We start from the raw sequence: 20,700 nt of genomic DNA, 5'->3' as shown, positions 1-20,700 counted from the left end.
GTCTCTCCCTTGGTATTTATAAAGCCGGAATTCATAATATAATGTCCTTACTACCGACTGTTTGCCTTTTCCTCCTTAACCTTTCCCCTATCAGGCTAGCTAGTATTTCAGCCGGCCAAAATGTCCCAATAGGTCCAAATATTGAGGGGTTATTCTCTCCCCACCTGGGGAAGATCGGTGTAGTAGCCACTTGGTTTACTTTCCTTGTCTGGCTCCACCGCCTCTTTCTGCAGTTTATACTGCAAGCGGCTCTACACACTGGGGTGATCTGAGGCCTTCCACTCCTCCCCCCTGAGTTGCGCCCATCGGACGGCCCGGTAGGCGTGGTGACGCGACTGCGTCACATTAGCATCACTCCCCTATAGCCTTACCCGATATCGCCGGGCTTCGGGGCGCATGCGCTGTGTTGGGACGCGCACCCCCTTCTGGCCCGATCATGTGACTTGATCCGGTCACGTGGTCGACGTCGTACCGACGCATGCGCACTGACCGGCGACTCTCCCTTCCTCTCATTTAAATAGCAGCGCGCCCTGGCCTACCTGTCAGGCGTGCACCGTGTGATGGACGACATGGTGAACCTCCATGCCGTCACTTCTGGATACCGAACATAACCACTCCAGTAGTTATGGTAAGTACCGGCTTGCACCCATCACTATGTGGACAGCACAGGCACTTAGACATCTCTCTTACACTGCTTTTGTCTATGTTTCTCTATAGGTACATCCTCCTATATGCCTCACTCTGTCTATGGTCTAATTTGATATGGAGTCATCTGTTTGAGTGATCACTCCCTTATACTATAATACACTGGAATACCTTATACAGTTGTAATAGTAGACCGACAGGAGCCATAACACCTTACCCCGTGTCCCCTGATGATTTATGGGTTTTAGGTTAAGATTGTGGATTTCAGATATGTTACACTATGAAACGCGTTGGGACACGCTCACATATCACCATTATACGCACTCTTCTTGTTGCTTATTGCTATTTAACTTTTTCACATCATTGATTTTGAGATATATGTTACTTAGACTAATTATATCTCCACCTGCCTTGATACACAGGACCCTGCCCTTAGTCACTTTGTGATAGGGTTTCTTAGGGATTCCGCATCAGGGCCAAGGTTCTGGACGGGGCCACCCTTGCGGGGCACGGACCCCGTGATAGGTCACTAGGGCCAGGTAGGTCAAGTAGGGAGGTACTAGGGTGAGTTTCTTTCTGAGGCTACTCTAATACCTGGCTGTTTGGACACTTCGGACGTCCTTATCCCCTCCCTACATGAACATCTGTTGACGTACCTTCCTGCCCGATCGTGACCACCTCCTGTATTAACCCACACATGGAGTATTCAGTGAGGCCTTCTAAGAAACTGGTAAACCTTTTTCATTTATTTTATGTCTGATCCTGACATTACCCTTAGGGGTTTCAGATACCAGGGATTACATAAGACCTTTACATCTTATGTCTGATCCTGACATTACCCTTAGGGTTTCAGATATTAGGATCACATGGTCCTTCCCTTTTAGGCCCTGGTGCAAATATACCATAGGCCTAGGGTGGACGACACCTGTGTGGGTATACAGCGTCATATACGCGGCATAACCCTCCAGGGGTCTTGTCTGTCTTTTTTGTGTTTTTGTTTGTAAGGGGTCTTTTACTCCCCTACCTTGGGGGAATAGACATATTAAAAGTTATGTTTTTAAAATTGTTACTGCTCCCCTTCTCTGTATATAGGGTTTCATGTGTGACCACAGCTGAAAAGGACCCTGACCCCTCTAATGGTTCTGTTCTGTGTTAAGTTTTTGCTTGACCCTCACACTATCTTCAAGTTATCTCCTGACCTCGCTTTGGACAGGGGACATGGACGAGATTATGACCCAATACTGGAATGTAAAGAGAGGGGTTGCCTACTCCTAACAATAGTTTTGATATCCGGATACCTCTATCATCACAGTGATATCAAATCAGGTGCTGTAGGATTAGAAAGTTGTGTGAGAGGAACAACAGTATATGGGCAAAAGTATGGTGACACCTAGGAACAACAGTATATGGGCAAAAGTATGGTGACACCTAGGAACAACAGTATATGGGCAAAAGTATGGTGACACCTAGGAACAACAGTATATGGGCAAAAGTATGGTGACACCTAGGAACAACAGTATATGGGCAATCCCTGCTACAGATTGGATTGGTTGAAACACCTAAACTTAAGATTTAGGAGGGGTGTGCATGTACTTTTGGCCTTATAGTGTGGTTCATGTGAGTGCAGAGCATTTTTAAAAAAATGCTGTTTTTCTAGATGAATGCATTCCTACTACTTTCCTATATTACTGTGTATTGTATGAAGGTGCTGCATACACTAAGCTGTACAGAAGTCAGATCACTGAGCATTGGTTGTATCCATTCAGGTTCATGAAATCCTCTGCACTGAAACAGATGCAGGGGCAGGTTATTTTGTGGTTGTGTGACGTGGAAATTCAAATTCACCCGCTAGTTGATAAATTTGCACATCTTTCAACATGACACTCACACTATCACAAGCAATATTCATATATGTAAAGACCCTGATAGGACTAAAATACGAATGAACAGGGGCAAACAGCTTGACATTAATAAGATGAGATAGCATATAACCTAAAACTCATAGATCAGTAAACTTAGCAAGCTCTAATCCTGTAAATTGCTGCCAGCCTTAAAACAAAATTATTGTAATGTATATACAGTACAGTACAATACTGCGGGGATTGGCCCGGATAGACAAGGTATGCGGATGCAGTACAGAGGCAAATTACCAGTTTTTAAATCAAACTTCCGTGTTTATTCACACATAAAGCAAAAACAAAACGTCACTTTGCAGTCTTGGTGTTAGTTCACACACAATGGAAAGTCACATAGCAGAAATCACCTTGTTGGCAGTTCTATCTCCAGCAGTCCATAGCAGGCTTTTAGGGGCCCGTTTCCCCTAAACACGGGTCTCAGGCCCTCCAGCAACGGCACAAGCCTCAGATCCCAGCACACACACCTTGCTGCTGAGCCCAGCTGTCTTTTAAGGACAGCTAGGTGCTTGCCAAAACCCGGACCCGACACTTAAAATTCGGTCCGGTGTTTGACCCCACCTGGCTGGCATATCAGCAGGAAAATACCTGTTTTCCCAGACCATACCCTTCACTGTGTCACAATATGTATATTCGCATTGTGCGCGTTCGCGTTCATATAAGTGAACTCCTTCACCCCAGTGACTCTTCAGCTACCTGTAATCAAATGCAAAGTGTATTCAGTATCATATAATTTCACTATACTGTTTGCATCTTGCAGCAAATCTAAAGCATCCTTTTATTTGTGATGTAATTAATGCGGATGCCAAGTATGGTTTCGACATCTTTCCATAGCTCTATCCTTTTAATAGAACAACACTCTGTTGGAGACACATATTTTTTGCATATTATTATTGTTATATGCAAAACTTGTAAATATGCTCAGAAAGTTGGTGTACATATGTTAATGCGGGATTCGTAGTAAGATTTCATTAGGTTTACGATATCTATATATGCGCATTATTTTACATTAATCAAGGCAAGTGAAAGCCTTTTGTTACATTTAAAGTTCACTTTGGACAACCTTGATGTATGAAAATCTTCTTTATTATTCTTTATATGGAATGACTTTGTAATTCTGACATAATTTTAAATTGAACATCAACTTGCAATGTCCAAGAGATATTGTGTATATATACTGTACTGTGTACATGCAGTAGAGTTAACACACATGCTTTATGAGACATGTTATCTAAACTAAATGCGTTAAGTAAAACACCTTCTAATTGCTTTTCAATGGCTTTTATTTCAAGACAACACGATGAGTTAAGAGCTTGTGTGTTAACCCTGCTACATCTGTATATTCATCCTATGTTCTGATATACATGAAGGTCTACAAATCGTAACCCTGGAAGTGGCCATAACCATGTTGCTAGCTTTTGTTGTTGTACTTGAGTAACATTATTTAGTCATTATTGAATATGGTGTTTTGCAGCAAGTCCCTCCAGTAGCTCCTATTCTTCAAAGTCCATTCATCGAATCTCAGGATCATACAGCAGTTCAAGACCCAATTCTGCAGCAGCTCGACCAATGTCCAGAGCAGCCTCGGAGATCTCTGAAATTGAGTCAGTTGATTGTACAGACAGAGAAGACTACCTATTTGAAGCTGAACATGAAAGGGAAACATTGGCTATCTTGGAAAAAGAATATCATTATTTGCACTCAGGTACCTCACTCTTTTTTTATGGAATTTCCACCAAGAACACATACATATGATATAGGTGTATTGATCCTCATACAGTTGTGTTCAAAATAATAGCAGTGTGTTTAAAAAAGTGAATAAAGTTCAAAATCCTTCTAATAGCTTTTATTTCCATTCACACAAATGCATTGGGAACACTACACATTCTATTCCAAATCAAAACAGGAAGAAAAATATATCAAATTTGTGTTGTTCCTCTAAAAAAAAATTGAAGAGTGAATATTAGATTGTTCAAAAAATAGCAGTGTTTGTATTCTTCTTTACAAACTCAAACATTCACTATATAAACTGAAAAATGTTTGAAGATTTTGCTTTCCTTTGAATCACTTAACTAATATTTTGTATAACCACTGTTTCTGAGAACTGCTGTACATCTGTGTTGCATGGAGTCAACCAACTTCTGGCACCTGTGAACAGGTATTCCAGCCCAGGATGATTGGACTACATTCCACAGTTCTTCTCTATTTCTTGGTTTTGCCTCAGAAACTGCATTTTTGATGTCACCCCACAAGTTCTATTGGATTAAGATCCAGGGATTGGGCTGGCCACTCCATAACGTCAAGATGTTGCACGTTTACTGGTGTGTTTGGGGTCGTTGTCTTGCTGGAACACCCATTTCAAGGGCATTTCCTCATCAGTATAAGGCAGCATGACCTCTTCAAGTATTCTGATATATTCAAACTAATCCATGAACCCTGGTATGCGATAAATAGGCCCAACACCTTAGTATGAGAAACATCCCCATATCATGATGCTTGCGCCACCATGCTTCACTGTCTTCATAGTGTACTGTGGCTTGAATTCAGAGTTTGGGGGTCATCTGACAAACTGTCTCCGGCCACTAGACCCAAAAAGAACAATCTTACTTTCATCAGTCCACATGCGCCATTTCTCTTTAGGCCAGTCAATGTGCTCTTTGGCAAATTGTAACCTCTTCAGCACATGTCTTTTTTTCAACAGTGGGACTTTGCGGGGGCTTCTTGCAGATAGCTTGGCTTCACTTAGGCTACTTTCACACTAGCGTTGTTTTAATCCGGCGTTCAATTCCGACACCGGAACTGCCCGCCGGATCCGGAAAAACATGTGAAAACGGATTACATTTGAATCCTGATCAGGATTTTGATCACTAATGAAAAAATGCATTGGAAAAAAACGGATCCGCCATTTATGGACTTTAACTTTTTTTTTTCACATTTTTCGGGTTTAACATGCAAAAACCGGATCCGGTTTGACTGAACACACAGCGCCAGATCCGGCGTTAATGCAAGTCAATGGGAAAAAGGCCGGATCCGGCGTTCAGTCAAAGTGTTCAGGATTTTTGGCCCGGAGGTAAAAATACAGCATGCTACGGTTTTCTGAAAAGCCTGATCAGTCAAAAAGACTGAACTGAAGACATCCTGATGCATCCTGAAGGACGGACTCTCCATTCAGAATGCATGGGGATAAAACTGATCAGTTCTTTTCCGGATTTGAGCCCCTAGGACGGAACTCAGCACCGGAAAAGAAAAACGCTAGTGTGAAAGTACCCTTAGGCGTCTTCTAATTGTAACAGTACTCACTGGTAACTTTAGACCTTCTTTGATCTTCCTGGAGCTGATTGTTGCCATTTTGCTATTCTTCTATCCATTCTATCCATTCGAATGTCCTTGCCATTTTGGCTATTCTTCTCTCCATTCAAATGGTAGTTTTTCGCTTTCTTCCACCTCTTTCAGGTTTTGGTTGCCATTTTAAAGCATTTGCAATCATTTTAGCTGAGCAGCCTATCATTTTATGCACTTCTTTATATGTTTTCCCTTCTCCAATCAACTTTTTAATTCAGGTACGCTGTACTTCTATACAATGTCTGGAACGACCCATTTTCCTCAGAAATTCAGAGAGAAATGCACTGTAACCAGCATGTACAACATTTTCTGCCTTCCTTCCTTAAATAAGGGCAATAATTGCCACCTGTTTTTCAAAGAATGAATAACCTCACTCATTGAACTCCACACTGCTATTATTTTGAACATGCCCCTTTCAATAAGTGATTGAATTACAGAGAATCAGCAGCATGCATGTCATGACTGTTGGGTCTGTTGGGTTTCTATTACTCTACCACACCTGCTAGTAAATTATTTGCCATGAAGAAATATAATTTCTAACAAAAACAGTGATTGATATGGTTAGTGATGTCTGACTGCTATTATTTTAAACACAACTGTATGTGTGTTTTATGTGAGGAACTTTTATATACCTTTGTAGTTTGCAAAAAGAAAAGTAGGCATTCACATCCAAATAACATGAAATACATATGTCCACCACTATGGCTGAAAAGCAAACAAACACAAAATATACAGCATCACTCTTCTTCAAGACATATGCTAACTTTAAATAAATTGACTATTTTGCATTTACAGCAATATTTGCTAAATATGTTAATTCAATATTCTTCACGTGCCTTTTGATCAAACTGTGTGAGACCATTTGCCCCATCAAGGTGATGTCTTTAGTTGGGACCTTATATTAACAGACTTACCTCTCCAGGGCCTGTAGTTTGTAATATAAACCTGTATATAAAAAGAGCATATACAGACACAACACTACTGGTCCACAGTCACAACATTGCAACTTAACATATGTGGAGTTTAAACAAAATTGTCCCTGCCTTAAAGGCTATGTGCACCTGTGGTGGCATTTTTTTGTTTTTATTATTATTGCATTGTACTCATTTTGAGCTAAAATCATTTTTTCAATTGGTCTTTATTAAAAATGTTGAGCTGCTTTTCCTGTACTGCTTTGAGTTTATCTAGTAACTGGTTCTGAATTTTCCCTCTGCTCGTCAGGCAGGGAGCTGACGTGCTGTTTATGTCTGATCTCTGACCTTATAAACACTCATTAAAGCTTAATTCTTATCTAACTGCTAAGAATGTGGCTTAAATAAATGTTTATTACTTTTTTAGTAGTTTACAGATATGGGTTATTAGATGACTGGCACAAAGTGAAACTACTATTCACACAGCTAGAAAAACAGTTAAAGGGAACCTGTCACCTGGATTTTGGGTATAGAGCTGAGGACATGGGCTGCTAGATGGCCACTAGCACATCCACAATACCCAGTCCCCATAGCTCTGTGTGCTTTTATTGTGTAAAAAAACGATTTGATACATATTTGATACATATGCAAATTAACCTGAGATGAGTCCTGTCCTTGAGATGAGTCAGGGACAGGACTCATCTCAGGTTAATTTGCCTATGTATCAAATCTTTTTTTTTTTACACAATAAAAGCACACAGAGCTATGGGGACTGGGTATTACGGATGTGCTAGTGGCCATCTAGCAACCCATGTCCTCAGCTCTAGACACAAAATCCAGGTGACCGGTTCCCTTTAAAGGAAACTTGTCACCTCCAAAACACATATAAAACTGACATCATTACCTTACAGTAGCCCCCAGTGTGTTCACAATTATGTTTTTCATTCTTCCATCGGTTGCTGCATACTGTAAAAAAACGCAGTTTTAATCTCCCTTCTTGCTATCTTCAATCAGCTTGAAGTCAAGGAGGCAACGGCCGCCTTGCTTCAAGTAAAAATAAGCCCGCCCCTTACCCGTCCTCTTCACTTTGATTGACATCCTGCCTAGAGGCTGGGATCGCGCAAGTCTCGCGCATGCCCGGTGCGCTCCATGTTACTGTGCGATTCTGTCTCCTGCAGTCAGCCGGCAGCTTTCTTCTCACTGTGCATGCGCCATTTCAAGTGTGCGTGCGCGCCTCGGCGTTTCTTGTCCGCAAAGTCAGCGTGATCACTGGCTTGCATTCTCCTGCGCCTGAAGCCGGTGATCACGCTGATGCTGCATACAAGAAACGCCGGGCGTGCACGCACACTTAAAATGGCCGGCGCATGCGCAGTGATAACAAAGCTGTCAGCGAGATCGCGCAGTAACATGGAGCGCACCGGGCATGCGCAAAACTTGCGCAATCCCAGCCTCTAGGCAGGATGTCAATCAAAGTGAAGAGGACGGGTAAGGGGTGGGCTTATTTTTACTTGAAGCAAGGAGGCCGTTGATAGCGAGAAAGGTGAACACACTGGGGGCTACTGTAAGGTAATGATGTTGATTTTATATGTTTTTTGGAGGTGACAGGTTCCCTTTAACCCTTTATGACAGAACAGCTCAATATTTTTAATAAAGACCAATTAATAAAATGATTTTTAGCCCAAAAGGAGCAAAGTTCAATCATAAAAAAAAATCCCCCCAAAGGTGCCTTTAAGCCTTACCAGTGCCAGTGGCATTTCTAGGACTGGGGATCAGGGCATGTGCCCCAGGCCTCTTGCCCAGTGCTCCCAGTGCACCAGACAACTGTGGTTCCAATTGTATCCATATGCTTGGAACATGGACCCAGTTGAAAATTAACATTTATAATAGACACAGCAGGAAAAAGTGGACAGTTTTAAAAATCTGAGTCTCACTTTCTTCCGGGATTCGCATCCCCACCTATCCCTTGGTTGAACTTGATGAACTTATGTCTTTTTTCAACCGTATCAACTATATAACTTAATTGGGGACATGACTTATGCATAATTCGGTGCCTTAACCCCTTCCCGACCAGCGCCGTAATAGTGCGGCGCAGCGGGACATGACTTACGGCCCGCTGATTGGGCGGGTGCAGGAGCTGCGCCCGCCCGATCAGCTGCAGGGGACCGGCTGTTCGCGTTAGCAGGACCCCTGCTGTATGCGCCGGCATCGGTGAAAACACCCATTCCGGCGAATTAAACCCTTCTGTGCCGCGGCCAGTGCTGACCGCGACATAGAAGGGGTTTGGTTAGGGAACCGATCAGGTCCCCGCACTGCTGTGGTGGGGACCTGATGGGTGAGAAGGCAGCCTTATGCTACCTTGCACGGCATCGGGACCTGCCTTCTACGGGTGCCCAGGAGATCCAGCCTCAAGTAATGCAGGCAATGCATTACAATACAGATGTATTGTAATGCATTGCAGAGGGGATCAGACCCCCAAAAGTTAAAGTCAGAAATAAAGTTAAAAAAAAAAAACTGTTTTTAATAAAAAAAAAAATAGTTTCAAGTGAAAAAAGAAAAACGCCCCTTTTCCCCTGATTTCATAAAAAAAAAAGAAAAAAAAACACATATTAGGTATCGCCATAATCTTTTTTGTTTCAAAAATGCTATTATTGTGTAAAACTTAAATAAGAAAAAGTATACATATTAGGTATTGACACGTCCGTAGCAATCTGCTCTATAAAAATATCACATGACCTAATCCTTCAGGTGAACGCTGGAAAATAAATAAATAAATACATATAAACTGTGCCAAAATTGCCAATTTTTTGGTCACCTTGCCCCATAAAGTGTAATAATGAATGATCAAAAAATTCATATGTACCCAGAAATGGTACCAATAAAAACATCAACTCTTCCTGCAGAAAACAAGCCCCTGCACAAGACGATCGGCAGAAAAAACAATGGCATTCAGAAAATGGAGACACAAAAAACATAATTTTCTCAAAAAAAATGCTTTATTATGTAAAACTGAAACAAACAAAGAGTAGACACATCATCATCACCTGCTCTATAAAAATAGCACATGATCTACCCTGTCAGATGAATGTTGTAAAAAATAAAAAATGGTGCCAAAACAGCAATTTTTTGGTTACCTTGCCTCACAAAAAACGTAATATAGAATAATTAAAAATGTTACCCCAAAAGGGATCCAATAAAACTGAAACCTTATCCCCTAGTTTCCAAAATGTGGTACATTTTTGGGAATTTCTACTGTAAGGGTGCATCAGGGGGGCTTAAAATGGGACATGGCATCTAAAACCAGTCCAGCAAAAACTGCCTTCCAAAAACCATATGGCGTTCCTATTCTTCTGCGCCCTGCAGTGCGTCCTTACATGCGTTTACCACCACATGTGGGGTGTTTCTGTAAGGCTACTTTCACACTCGTGTTTTGGCTTTCCGTTTGTGAGATCCGTTCAGGGCTATTAGTTTTAGGCCTGATGCACACGACCGTTGTTCTGGTCCGCATCCGAGCCGCAGTTCTTGCAGCTCGGGTGCGGACCCATTCACTTCAATTGGTCCGCAAAAGATGCGAACAGCACACTGTGTCTGCCGTCCTCATCCTTTGCTCCGTTCCGTGGCCTCGCAAAAAAATATAACGTCCTAATCTTGTCCGTTTTGCAGACAAGAATAGGCATTTCTACAATGGGCCGCCTGTTCCGTTCCGCCAATTGCAGAAGGCACACGGGCGGCTTCCGTGTTTTGCGGAAAAACAGAATGGTCGTGTGCTTGAAGCCTTACCCTAATGCATTCTGAATGGATAAGGATCCGCTCAGAATACATCAGTTTGCCTCCGATCAGTCTCCATTCCGCTCTGGAGGCGGACACGAAAACTCTGCCTGCAGCATTTTGCTGTCCGCTTGACGAAACTGAGCCAAACGGATCTGTCATGACACACAATGTAAATCAATGGGGACGGATCCGTTTTCTCTGACACAATCTGACACAACAGAAAACGGATTCGTCCCCCATTGACTTTCAATGGAGTTCATGACGGATCCGTCTTCGCTATGTTACAGATAATACAAACGGATCCGTTCATGACAGATGTATTATTGTAACGGATAAGTTTTTGCAGATCCATGTCGTATCCGCCCAAAACGCGAGTTTGAAAGTAGCCTTAACCGCAGAATCAGGGTAATAAAATTTAGTTTTGCTGTTAACCCTTGATGTGTTAAAGAAAAAAAAATGAATTAAAATGGAAAATCTGCCAAAAAAGTGACATTTTGAAATTTCATCTCTATTTTTCTTTAATTCTTGTGAAACACCTAAAGGGTTAACAAAGTTTGTAAAATCTGTTTTGAGTAGGGTCATTTATGGGTGGTTTCCACTATGTAAGCCCCACAAAGCGACTTCAAACCTGAACTTGTCCTTTAAAAAGTGGGTTTTGGAATTTTTTTTTACAAATTTTAAGAATTGCTTCTAAAATTCTAAGCCTTTTAACGTCCTAAAAAAAACTAAAATGACATTTACAAAATGATGCCAACATAAAGTAGACATATGGGGAATGTTAAGTAATAAATATTTTTATGAGGTATCACTTTCTGTTTTAAAAGCAGAGAAATAGAAATTTTGAAAATTGCTAATTTTTCAACATTTTTGGTAAATTTGGGATTTTTTCATAAATAAAGGTGAAATAGATTGACTCAAATTTATGACGATCATGAAGTACAATGTGTCACGAGAAAAAAATCTCAGAATGACTTGGATAAATAAAACTGTTCCAAAGTTATTTCCACATAAAGTGACGCATGTCAGATTTGCAAAAAATGGCCTGGGAAGGAAGGTGAAAACTGGTCCGGGGTAGAAAGGGTTAATGAACTGACTGATAATAGAGGGTCAGTGATTCTGTATAGTGCATCAAATTCCAGCACTTCTCCCTTTTAGGTTATGCCACATGGGGCGTTTTTTCCACAGTGGAATTTCCACTGAAGATGAATTGACATGCTGCAGATTTAAATTTCTCACTACAAGTCATTTTTTTTACTACAGATTTCTTATGTGATATGTGAATGAGATTTCTTCATATCTCATTGACTTTGCTGGCATTGTAAAAAGTGCTGCGGATTCTCTGCACGCAACTTCACTATGGAGTATATGCAGCATTTATGCTATGTGTGGGCTTACCTTTTAATGTGGATAATTTTATGTGTACAACTTGAACCATTCAGCTACCCTTATGCATGCCTTGTCCCCAATCTTAGAGGGGTAGATTTGGGATGAGAAGAAATGCTGTATAAACCGTTTGTACTGTACTTTGTAAAGAACTCTGTCAATTATATATTATTTCTTTTTTTCCACTTGGCATTTGTGATATTGCATAGCTAGGAGTGTGTGGGCTTTTATACAGAGCACTTTAATAGGCGCCGGACAATATTACTGTTAATAAATATCACAGTATAAAATGGAGAACGAGCCATTATTAATAGTTAAAGATAAAGCCTGTGAAAGGAATGAGAATTATCATTACTCCACAGCCTTCGTTCTGCTTTCCTATTCTTGGAGAAAAGTTCTCAGCTATAATTAAGCTACTGTACTATTTTTTAATTTATTCAAATTAGCAGTTTTCTTAAATTTAATGTGGGTGGAAGTGCAATGTATAAAAATTAGATTCAGTTTAGTATGTTATTAATGTTATTCTCTTCACTGCTGAAATACAGTCAGGTCCATAAATATTGGGACATGGACACAATTCTAACATTTTTGGCTCTATACACCACCACAATGGATTTGAAATGAAACGAACAGTTTGCATATGTGCCTCCCACTTGTTAAGGGACAAAAAGTAATGGGACAGAATAATAATCATAAATCAAACTTTCACTTTTTAATACTTGGTTGCAAATCCTTTGCAGTCAATCACAGCCTGAAGTCTGGAACGCATAGACATCACCAGACGCTGGGTTTCATCCCTGGTGATGCTCTGCCAGGCCTCTACTGCAACTGTCTTCAGTTCCTGCTCATTCTTGGGGCATTTTCCCTTCAGTTTTGTCTTCAGCAAGTGAAATGCATGCTCAATCGGATTCAGGTCAGGTGATTGACTTGGCCATTGCATAACATTCCACTTCTTTCCCGTAAAAAACTTTTGCAGTATGCTTTGGGTCATTGTCCATCTGCACTGTGAAGCGCCGTCCAATGAGTTCTGAAGCATTTGGCTGAATATGAGCAGATAATATTGCCCGAAACACTTCAGAATTCATCCTGCTGCTTTTGTCAGCAGTCACATCATCAATAAATACAAGAGAACCAGTTCCATTGGCAGCCATACATGCCCACGCCATGACACTACCACCACCATGCTTCACTGATGAGGTGGTATGCTTAGGATCATGAGCAGTTCCTTTCCTTCTCCATACTCTTCTCTTCCCATCACTCTGGTACAAGTTGATCTTGGTCTCATCTGTCCATAGGATGTTGTTCCAGAACTGTGAAGGCTTTTTTAGATGTCGTTTGGCAAACTCTAATCTGGCCTAACTGTTTTTGAGGCTCACCAATGGTTTACATCTTGTGGTGAACCCTCTGTATTCACTCTGGTGAAGTCTTCTCTTGATTGTTGACTTTGACACACATACACCTACCTCCTGGAGAGTGTTCTTGATCTGGCCAACTGTTGTGAAGGGTGTTTTCTTCACCAGGGAAAGAATTCTTCGGTCATCCACCACAGTTGTTTTCCGTGGTCTTCCGGGTCTTTTGGTGTTGCTGAGCTCACAGGTGCGTTCCTTTTTTTTAAGAATGTTCCAAACAGTTGTTTTGGCCACGCCTAATGTTTTTGCTATCTCTCTAATGGGTTTGTTGTGTTTTTTCAGCCTAATGATGGCTTGCTTCACTGATAGTGACAGCTCTTTGGATCTCATCTTGAGAGTTGACAGCAACAGATTCCAAATGAAAATGGCACACTTGAAATGAACTCTGGACCTTTTATCTGCTCATTGTAATTGGGATAATGAGGGAATAACACACACCTGGCCATGGAACAGCTGAGAAGCCAATTGTCACAATACTTTTGGTCCCTTAACAAGTGGGAGGCACATATGCAAACTGTTGTAATTCCTACACCGTTCACCTGATTTGGATGTAAATACCCTCAAATGAAAGCTGACAGTCTGCAGTTAAAGCACATCTTGTTTGTTTCATTTCAAATCCATTGTGGTGGTGAATAGAACCAAAAATGTTACAATTGTGTCAATGTCCCAATATTTATGGACCTGACTGTAGGTGTGAAAAGGAGAGGCCACAGATTCCAGTCTGAACAGCGCACATCATATGTTTGTCACATTAAAAACTGCCGTCACTGCCGACCACTGAGTATGGCATGAGTTAAAGCCCTCTTTGTACAATGCTTTGGGCCACCTTTTCAGAACAAGGGCTTTGGCATGGTTATAAATATTAAAAAATATTATGATTGTACAGTATGCTGCAGAGATATATTCTTTTATAAATTGTATCATATCCTATCTTTAGGGAAGGAAAGTATTGAGGGAAATACACAGAGTTATAAATTGGTGACATGTACTCTAGGCTTTGCAGCACCTAGTTGGCATTATTATTGTTCTCTTAGCAATGAATGATCTGCATGCATACTGTGCTATACGGTAGTTGGTGCAGCGGTTGTCAGCATGTGCAGGCCTTGGTACTTCCAGGGTCCCAAAGGGCCCTGTGGTACATGAAGACATGGATGGCACATGTAACATGGGGGCTCTTTTGCAGATTTTGCATTGGGGCCCAGGATTTGGAAATTTTGCCTCTGCCTTTATGTACAGTAATAGGTAAGCAACCGCCAGCACTCCAACTGCTGTGAAACTACAACTCCCAGAATGCAAACATGCTCTGCTGTTATTCTAATTCCCATAGAAGTGAATATAGCATTCTGGGAGTTGTAGTTTCAGAGCAGCTGGAGTGCTGGAGGTTGCTGGTCCCTGGGTAAGTCCATACATTGTGCCTTCTTGCTATGTAGTATCAATATTTCAAGTGTATCAGCTAGAGTATCTCCTACAAACCTCTTTTTGACTTGTTTGTATCTATAATCTATAGATTGTGTCAAGACTATCCCCCCATTTGGTCTCCATCTGGCTAATCCTTTAGTGAATTGGCCATCAGCTTAATACATGAACAAGCTGAATACTTCAGACGAATAGGCACTCATTAGTCACCCCCCCGCTATGGCTAATAGAAGAGGAGTACTGTATGATAATTTATAACACTATCACTACGGGGTACAGCAACTGAAGAGAATGAACGGTGATCCCTAATAAAACATAACTTTTAATCAGTCAGATTAATAAGAGTCCCTTAGAATGTATCAAAACAAAAAATAATATTCTTTTAATCCAGAGTACTCGATAAAACTCCAAAATAAAGGTGCACGGTGTCACCGAAAAATAACTGATAGTCCTACCAGATAATAAGGTTCATCCGGACTTCATAGAATCACAGCGGATAGTATGATCCTGTAAAATAAAGCAAGTACCGGACAGGTGCGGAGGGGGGGGGGGCTCTAGATCCCTAGAAAAACCCTAAGGTACAGGTGCTGTGCAGGCCCTAACGTCCTAGCCACGGAGCACCCGTCCTAAAAAGAACGACCCCGTCCAGAACCTTGCCCTCAAGCTACTTGGCCCTAGAGTGCCATAGTGCAGCTAGTCCCTACATGCATGTTTCGATTTTACTCTCATCAGGGGAAACATGAACTGGAAAGGAAAAGAAAACATATTCAGAAGGGCAAAAATTAAGTAAATGTACAAATGGATTCTAGTACACAATGTAAATAAATGCCAGAAAGATTATTCGGGCTATTTCAATAGAAGTGGTAGCCCAAAATGTAAGCTCCACTCCTAGATGCTGGGCCTATGCAAGTACCATGCGATGTGGGGCACTTGCAATAATGTGGGGGAACCTTATGATGAAAAGGAGACTGTCAGTCCGGTGGGCCGGTGCATCTGTTCAGGCAGTAAGATAACCTGTCTGCCAACAGCGGACCGACCGGAATTTAAATCCAGACCCGGTCTCATAACGATGCCTGAGACGCAGAGCGGTGACGTCAGACATAATTGCTGGTGCTATCCGCGTGGCAGGCGCTCGATACCGAGAGTGCCTGCCTGGGGTGGAGTTAGTTTATGATGCGTTTGGATGCATCGCGCGTCATCAAACAGGGCCACAATGCGCGCCACTGACTTAGGATGACAATTTAATGAACACAATCAGTTTGTCTTGAAACTTCTCATGTATCTCCTCACCCATAATTTCTTCCTTTTTGATGGCAAGCTATACCACCAGCTCAGGGGCACCTCAATGGGATGTTCTTGCGCACTGTCCTATGCAAATTTGCTCCTGGGCTGGTGGGAAGCCACTACACTGTTCACTGATATGCTGTTGTCATGTACTGGGGGCATTTCTCTGTGGGCCAGGTACATTGATGACATCTTTATTATCTGGTCAGGGACTGATTCGGCCTTTGTGAACTTTGTGGAAGAGCTTAATCACAATCAAATTGGATTACATTTTACATATGAGATGAATAGTAATAGCCTCCCCTTTGTTAACATCCTGATCTCTAAAAATAACTCGGACAAATTGGCTACGACTATTTACTGCAAACCTACATCTACTAACTCGGTGCTACATTGGAAGAGTAGCCACCCCCTACCTCTAAAAAGAGGGATACCATGGGGGCAATATTTGTCCCTAACACGTAATTGCTCTAAAAAAATCTGAGTTTGTGGATCAGGCTATGATCCTCCGGAATCGGTTTTTAGCGAGAGGATCCCCAGATTCAGTACTAAGGGCAGCATATCAAACTGCCCTGTCATCTACACGTACTGAACTATTGGTCCCTAGAACGAAACCGGGTGTAGAGCAAAAAATCTGGTTGATAGCTACTTTCGATGAGGCGGCTGGCCCAATGAGAGACATTCTACAAAAACATTGGCCCATTCTGCTAATGGACCCGGATGTTAAGGATAGTATTCATGACTACCTACAGATTACTTTCAGGCGAGGAAATAGCTTGCGTGACATTTTGGTACACAGTCACTACAATCCAGCACCAAAGGGTGGCTCTTGGCTACATCGTAAACCCATGGGTAGCTTTCGATGTAGTGGTTGTGTCACCTGCAATACAATACAGACAGGCAAAATGTTTTACAGTGTCAACCTACAACGTTCCTTTCCCATTAATGATTTTATCAACTGCCGCACTCGGGGAGTCATTTATAAAATCACGTGTGACTGCCCAATGGAATATGTAGGCAAAACAAAGCGGGAACTGCTTAGACGCATTGGGGAACATTTAGGGGACATTAATAATAGGAGGGACATGGCTGTGTCCCGCCACGTGAATGATCACCACTCTGGCAACCTCAAATGCATCAAAGCCTATCGGTATTGAAGTTGTCCCACCACCCATACGTGGAGGTGACTGGGACCGTACTCTATTACAACATGAGGCCCGGTGGATTCATACACTACGCACATGTCCCCATTGGGCTTGAATGAACAGCTGTGCATCAGCTGCTTCATTTAAGGCTATTACCAGTAATTGTGTTTTATCACCTATTGAATAGGTACGCAATAATTACAATTACCTTTTCATCTCTCTACATTTATTGTTATAATTGTGTGTTTACTTCTGTGTACTACCTACTTTATGTTTTGGTCTCCTTTACCTATTTACCTTTTGATATCTAAACGCCACTCTCGGTATCGAGCGCCTGCCACGCATGCGTGGATAGCGGCAGCAATTACACCGCGCTGCGTCTCAGGCCTCGTTATGAGACCGGGTCTGGATTTAAATTCCGGGCGGGCAGCTGTTGGCAGACAGGTTACAGATGCACCGGCCCACCGGACTGGCGGTCTTCTTTTCATCATAAGGTTCCCCTACATTATGGCAAGTGCCCCACATCGCATGTGTCACGAAGGTATCAAGAGTCACGTCTGACTCCGTTATACCCGGGGTCAGGAGGTCGCAGCGGGTGGCTGCGCGCTCTATATCTAAAGATCACGTTGTTTCTTAGTGATTGTTTTCTGTGTTTGCCTTGCTATCCTTTTTGTCTCAATCAGGGATCCGTAGCTTCTCCTCCTCAGCTGTTTCTTGTCTGCCACTCCCAACCTCCTTATATTCTCCCCTCACTCTTCTCTAGTTGCCAGTTATAGAGCTTCCTGCCTGGACATCTATACTGACCCACTGGAGTTGTTAATCCTGGTTGTCGTTCCAGAGTGCTACCATCCGGATCCCTGTTGGGCTTCTTGTTGTCTCCTGCTGTCGCCCACCTGGGATTATATGTTGAGTTTGTATTGTCTGTCCTTCCCTTGGTGTTTTCCTTTAGAGCTAGTGGTGCGGACTAGTGTTCCCACCGCCCTGTTCACTATCTAGGGCTCAGCTTAGGGAAAGCCAGGGCTTTAGGCACGTGATCGGCGTACGGGTGAGGAACCCGTCTAGGGACGTCAGGGCAGCCAGGTGCCAGCCGTTAGGTGAGTCAGGGGTCACCACCTTCCCTCTCACTTGGGCAGGGCCTTCCTTGTTCCCTCCCTCTGTGTCACGTATGTGATAGTCACGCCGACCGTGATATTATAACTGGCCTTTATTTTTTGAGAAAAAAAAAAAAAAAAAATTTTTTTTTCTTTTTGTTGTTTTTTTTCTCTACTTAGAATCCAATATGGATCCTATTGCTGCCTTGGCAAAACAGCTTCAAGGCCTGTCTTTGGAGGTGGCAGGATTGAAGGCGTCTGTCCTCCAACAACAGCAGCAAATGCAGCAGACCGCACCCCCAGCGGTTGCTATGGGTAACCAGGTTGTTACAGAACCCAAGGTTGTTCTTCCTGACAGATTTTCTGGGGGAAGGGACAAATTTGCGACGTTCCGTGAGGCCTGCAAATTATACTTTAAGTTGCGCCCTTACTCCTCAGGTAATGAAGAACAGCGGGTTGGGATTGTCATTTCCCTGCTTCAGGGGGACCCACAATCCTGGGCGTTCTCGTTACCCCCTGGTTCCCAGGCTCTCCGGTCAGTGGAGGGATTTTTTGGGGCTTTGGGTCTCATATATGATGACCCTGACGGAGTCGCCCTGGCTGAGTCGAAGTTACGGAGACTCCTACAGGGAGATCGGTCAGCAGAGGAATATTGCTCAGAGTTCCGTAGGTGGGCTACGGATACTCAGTGGAACGACCCGGCTCTCAGGAGTCAGTTCTGCTCTGGGTTATCTGAAAGGGTTAAGGATGCACTGGCGCTGTATGAGACCCCCCTTTCCCCTGATGCTGTTATGTCCCTCTCTATCAGAATAGATAGGCGTCTTAGGGAGAGATCGAAAATTCCTGAGCAATTAGTTACCTCTCCCAAGCAACAATTAGTCTGTACTGACTTAGATGAGCCTATGCAGCTAGGCGGAACTTCTCGTCAGGTCCGTCCTCCTGAGGTTCGCCGTAGGGGGGGGGCTTTTTTTTTCTGTGGGGGGAAGGGTCATTTCATTAATGTCTGTCCCTCCTTTCTCAAAAACAAAAGACCGTCGGAAAACTACTAACCCCAGGCTGTGCGGAGGATGTCAGCCGGGGGGTATACGTTTCCTCCATACGAACATCTCAATTTGTGTTACCAGCGGTTATTGTTTTTGGTGTTAAGACGGAGTCTATTTCTTTTTTTCTAGACAGTGGAGCAGGGGTAAATTTGATAGATGCCCATTTTGCCCGCACTATGGGTTTGTCTCTCTGTACGCTGCAGAGACCTATTCCCGTATTCGCTATAGATTCGGCTCCTCTGTCTCAGAGAAACCTCACCCACATTGTTCATAATTTACACCTTCGGGTAGGGGACCACCATAATGAGTGTCTTTCATGTTACGTTCTGGAGGGCCTTCCCTCTCCTGTGGTATTGGGTCTTCCCTGGTTGGTAGCGCACAATCCAGTGGTGGATTGGCAGGCCAGGGAGATATTGGAGTGGAGTGAGCATTGCAGAGAGAATTGCTTAAATAACAATTGCTTAATCGCCTCCATAGCTTCCCTACCTACATTTATTTCGGACTTTATGGACGTTTTTTCTGAAAAGGGTTGTCAGAAGCTACCACCTCATCGTCCTTATGATTGCCCGGTTAACCTGATTCCCGGTGCAAAATTACCCAAGTCCAGGTTGTATAATCTTTCGGGCCCCGAGAGACAAGCCATGAAAGATTATATCTTCTTTGTTAAAAAGAAAGATGGGGGCCTGCGTCCTTGCCTAGATTTCCGTGAGCTAAACCAGATAACCATCCGAGACCCATACCCTCTTCCTCTCATTCCTGACCTTTTTAATCAGATTGCGGGTGCTAGGTGGTTCTCCAAACTTGATCTTAGGGGGGCCTACAATCTGATTCGTATCAGGGAAGGGGATGAGTGGAAGACAGCTTTTAACACCCCTGAGGGGCATTATGAAAATCTAGTTATGCCTTTCGGTCTGACCAATGCCCCCGCTGTCTTCCAACATTTCGTTAATGATATTTTTAGTCATCTCATCGGCAGGTTTGTAGTCATATACCTAGATGATATCTTAATTTATTCGGCTGATCTGAAAACACATAAGGTGCATGTCAGGCAAGTACTGCAGGTCCTACGGACGAATAAATTATATGCGAAAATTGAAAAATGTGTCTTCGCCGTTCAGGAAATACAGTTCCTGGGATATCTATTATCTGCTTCAGGTTTCCGTATGGATCCTGGGAAGGTCCAGGCAATTTTAGATTGGGATCTTCCTGAGAACCTTAAAGCCCTACAACGGTTTTTGGGTTTCGCAAATTTCTATAGAAAGTTCATTAAAAATTATTCAGTGATCGTTAAACCCCTTACCGACATGACTAGGAAGGGGACTGATTTTTCTAAATGGTCTGACGCCGCTA

The 20,700-nt window shown here is 42.7% G+C and overlaps 1 protein-coding gene across 1 annotated transcript in view; it reads left to right on the top strand.

Moving 5' to 3' along the window:
* ZBBX (zinc finger B-box domain containing) overlaps positions 1-6,805 on the top strand; it is a 215,307-nt gene extending 208,502 nt beyond the window's left edge. The window contains 2 exon segments of the mRNA XM_040429970.1: positions 4,033-4,263; positions 6,696-6,805. Of these exon segments, the coding sequence (XP_040285904.1) occupies positions 4,033-4,263; positions 6,696-6,805 (341 nt within the window).
* The last annotated feature ends 13,895 nt before the right edge of the window (positions 6,806-20,700 follow it).

The sequence above is a fragment of the Bufo bufo genome, chromosome 4, assembly GCF_905171765.1.
Source record: "Bufo bufo chromosome 4, aBufBuf1.1, whole genome shotgun sequence".
NCBI lineage: Eukaryota > Metazoa > Chordata > Amphibia > Anura > Bufonidae > Bufo > Bufo bufo.
Note: the sequence above shows the minus strand (reverse complement) of the source record. Positions and strands in the feature narration are given on the sequence as shown.